This window comes from Camellia sinensis, chromosome 10 (assembly GCF_055761805.1).
Source record: "Camellia sinensis isolate YWXY chromosome 10, ASM5576180v1, whole genome shotgun sequence".
NCBI lineage: Eukaryota > Viridiplantae > Streptophyta > Magnoliopsida > Ericales > Theaceae > Camellia > Camellia sinensis.
In genome coordinates, this window is record NC_138970.1 from 65,483,859 (window position 1) to 65,488,092 (window position 4,234).

Genomic DNA, 4,234 nt, shown 5'->3' on the forward strand with positions numbered 1-4,234 from the left:
ATTTTGTGAAATGGGAAAGGTATTTCGAAACAAGTATAAGAAAATTGGAATGTTGTATCTTGAGTGTTGAACACACTTGCGTGGGATATAGCTTTAACTACCATGATCATGTTGTTGCTGAGTTTTATAATCTCATGTTAGTTGGGTCTGTTAATAGATGTACAATATGCATGCATCTAGAGATTTTGTCTTGGTTATTGGTGGAGGATGATACGGTTGCGTTGAATTGCTGTGTATGTAATACACCATTGTTGATTGAACATTATATGTGATGAAATGCTGAATTACATTATATTTGTATACTGGTTTGGGAGAAGAGAGGGGTTGTACTCCAGTGTGTGTGAGAAGATAAGGGATGGACTCCACACACTTATGTGTTCAGCGCTTATAATCAAAGGTATCATACCCTTCCAGCTAGCGCCTGGAGAACTGACGCGCTGATAATCTAAGGTGTCATACCCTTCCAGCTAGCGCCTGGTAAACTGGTAGATTGTGGTGAGAAGTGTATCTTTGGCTTACTACGCATATAGCTAGTAGTGCAGTGTTGTTTTGTTATTGTTTCAGTGTATTTGGAAACATTGTGGATTGTATTTGTTACAGTGTTGGAGGGACGAGTTGAATCATTGATTGATTTTATGTATGTAGTTGAGTTGTTATCTTTTTTATAGAGGTGTGCATGGATAATTATGATATAATTGGAATTGCATTGAAATGCCTAATATGTTTTGAAAAGGCACATCTGTTGTATGTGGGGCAAATGGAAGAGTAATGGGCTTAGTGAATCTATGTTTATAAGTAGTTGTTAATGTTATAAAAGATTGGGAACGAGGGTTAATGAAAGGAAGAAGGAAAGATGAATCGCTTATAGCATTAAATTAAACAGTTGTTTTCGAGAAAAGTTCATATATATTTTTATATATATATTTTGTATAAACTGTCACATTATTATTCTAGTATGAGAATGAGTGTTCATGATCATAGCTATCTGTAATGTTGTTATTGTTGAGGATCATGTTGAGATCCCTACTGGACTATATGTTCATCCCACGTTGTTGAATTCTTTTCAGGTTTCAAGCAGGTTGAGCTGTAAGATTTGGATCTACTTATTTGTTGGCCACGGGGCCTTAGTTATGTTGGCGGAATGCCATTGTTGTAAAGGGTTACACCCTTCTTCTTGTACTTTTAATGATGTAAGCCCAAGGGCAATTTATTAAGTTAGTTCATGTAATGTTTACTTTGCATTCGAATGAGAGTATTGTTAATCATTCCTACGGATTGAATGTATGAGTTTATTTCCGCATGTTATCTCTGAAATTGGATTAAGTTAAAGAATTTGGCAATGACTCCGAGTAATAAAAAGTGGGGCGTGACATATCTGTTGTAGTGTGATATGGCTTATATGCTTATCTATTGAAATGTTTGTTTGATTTGATATAGCACTAAAATGTATATTACCATCGTTTGTGGGGTATGGAAGTGGTCTATGTGTTATTGGTACAACACCAAAATGTGTATCCACCATGAATTTTGAAGGTGCTCTAGTGATGAACTATAATCTCATCAAATGTTTTGGCCAGAGTACTGAGCCTTGTTTTCAAACTCAAAGTTGAATAAGGAATGGAAAGTGAATTGTAACATAAACTTGACTGTCATGGAATTTTAATAAGATGTAAATGGAAGTGTAAGTATTGACCATCTTTCAGTTGCTAATCTTTTAGGCGTTGTTCATAGTCGGATTAGTGTATTTCTACTGGGCTGTGGCTTACCCTATATGGGAACATCATTTTCAGGTACAAGTAGCATGCCACCTCTGAGGACATAGCTTGGGAAGCTAGAGGCAGACATACTTTTGGTCTTATTTTCCTTGATTGTATTACATATAGATTCAAGCCAAGGACTTAATGTGTAATTAAGTTAGCACTCTCTTTTGTAACCAAGTGTTGACTTGGAAAGCTGTAAGCCTGTAGGGCATTTGCTTTTGTTGCAAACATGTAATACTTTTGTAATGAAATACTCTGATGAATAGATGAATGTGGATCTTTTATGTATCAATGCATGTCTCTATATGGATGGGTTTAATGTTTTTTTTTGAGGGCATGACAATCCGACTTCAAGTTGATTGTGCCATACCTCAGTTGGTTCATCTATTCCTGTGACATCTAGTATTCCGTTGGTGCTTAAACTAAACTGCAATTGTTATCACCTCAATTGTGTTAGTGACATCGTTACTAACCCATTGTTTGGTTAAAAAATAATGATCGGACTAATAGTCAAAAACACATGATTTCCAACAAAATAATTCAGGGACTAATTATTTAGGACTAATAGTCCATTGTGTTGCAATCTGACCTTATCTAATCCGTCTAAACAAACACTCCCTTAGTGTTAACATTATTTATTTGGGAGCTGGGAACAATTGGCAAAAAAATAATGATATACAAACTAAAAAAACATATAACATTTGTATACAGAATGATGTGGTTGTACTAAGACTTGTCCTTTTAAAATCAGGTGCCCATTAAAATGATATTTAATTACAAAAGATACCACCATTACGTCATTCTAGAAAAAAAATTAGGAGTAATATCATAGTAGAGTTTAGAAAAAATAATTATAAATTAGTGAGAAATTTTATAAATATTAATAATTAAAATCGTAAACTTTTTCGTGGACTTGTATTTTTTTTTTTTTTTTCTGATATTCACTGAGATGTAACAACCCCAAAAAATTATGTCTATTTTTTCTTTTTTAAGAATGAATTATTTTTCTTGACAAAATCTTTGACCACATCAATGCTTAAAGAGTTTATTCTCCATGGTTTTGTGTACCCAACAATTCTTTCCTTTTCAAACATTTAGAGGTTTATCCTTAGTTTAATGGATATTGGAAATATTTTCTTTGAAAGCATGGGTTGTTAATGTTGAATACTATAATTTGAACACAACTCACTTACCTTTTTATCCAAGAGATGGTGTTGAGCTGAGTTAAAAAATTCCACTTCTCGAACATTGCTCTCTTGTAGCTCTAGCATGCGCTGTAATGCTGAAGGGAGTGCCCTCATGTTGGGACAGTTGATTACTTTTATCTCCTCGATGAATGATCCTTTAAATGTGTAAGCTTGGGGACATAATCTCTTGAGGCTTGGCAGATGATAGAGTTTGAGACTATTTAGTTGAGGGAACATGATTATATTTGTTGCGACTTGATCATCGACTTTTGGTTCCTCATTAACAATCGCTTCCAGCACACTACATTCAGCTACAGCTATTTCTCGTAGTCTCACAAGAAGTTTGGGTTGAGAAGATGAGAATATATATCTCAAACTGCTACAACCCACTACTGTTAAGGATGTTAGGTTCTGAAAGCTTGGAATTCTTAGTAAGTTGTTCTTCCAAACATGTGTCAACTTTGGTAGATAAAGTAGGACCAATTTTGTTAATGAAGGGAGTACGATATCTGGATAGCCTTCCCTAACAATTATTCCTTCAAGATCAAATGCTACTTCCACAGATTGACACCACGCCACCTTAAGTCGTTCAAGACTCTGCATGCCCTTAATCACATTGGATGGAAAAAGAATATTCGATAGCTTACGACACCGCATAATAATCATTTCTCTCACTTTAGTTTGAAGTTCCCTAGGCCATATCTCTATCACGTTATCCATTCCAACGATCGACAAATGCTCAAGGGTAATTAATTCAACCTATAAAGTCCATTCACAGGATTACAAATATAGTTAAACACAACATATTTTATTTCCATTAAATATCATTCATTTAATGTTGAAAATAACATAACAGAATTTTCAATTATGTTTGTGTCTAGTGTGGTTTAGATAATGAAGTTGCTAATCACTTAGTCATGATCTTAAATGAATTTCATCGTGATTTAAATTAAAATTATTTTCTTCACAAACTATAAAATTAGAATATTACTGTACAAGTTTAAAAATTACCCATTTTTTAACTTCAATGATATGACAATCAATTAAGATATCTAAGACAATATTCTCTCTCATATCTTCTCTAATTATCAACTAATCACTTCACTTACATGTCATTAAATCTAAAAAATGAGTCTAAAGCGTGGACTTATATATAATTTTTCATAAAATTATACATGTTTTCTAATGCAAGCTCACTATACTTGAAAATCATTGATTTTCTCATTTCATAGCAAGATAAGGTTAACAGGAAAAAATAGTATATATTTTTGAGTTTAATAAAATATT

The 4,234-nt window shown here is 33.4% G+C and overlaps 1 protein-coding gene across 1 annotated transcript; it reads right to left on the bottom strand.

Annotated features, from left to right (window-relative positions):
* Positions 1–2,061: 2,061 nt before the first annotated feature.
* On the bottom strand, positions 2,062–4,013 carry LOC145800446 (uncharacterized). Its single transcript, XM_082890125.1, has 2 exons — positions 2,954–4,013; positions 2,062–2,187 (listed from the first exon to the last, which is right to left on the bottom strand). The coding sequence occupies exons 1-2, from the start codon at positions 3,665–3,667 to the stop codon at positions 2,062–2,064; spliced, it is 840 nt and encodes a 279-aa protein (XP_082746251.1). The 5' UTR covers positions 3,668–4,013.
* Positions 4,014–4,234: the final 221 nt, after the last annotated feature.

What these genes read in the sequence shown, in the direction of transcription:
- LOC145800446 (XM_082890125.1), bottom strand. Translation starts at nt 3,667, where the DNA reads ATGGATAACGTGATAGAGATATGGCCTAGGGAACTTCAAACTAAAGTG. An exon ending in ACCATCTCTTGGATAAAAAG is followed by an intron (nt 2,188 to 2,953) that starts GTAAGTGAGTTG and finishes TAACAATTGCAG; the next exon opens with TTTAGTTTAAGCACCAACGG.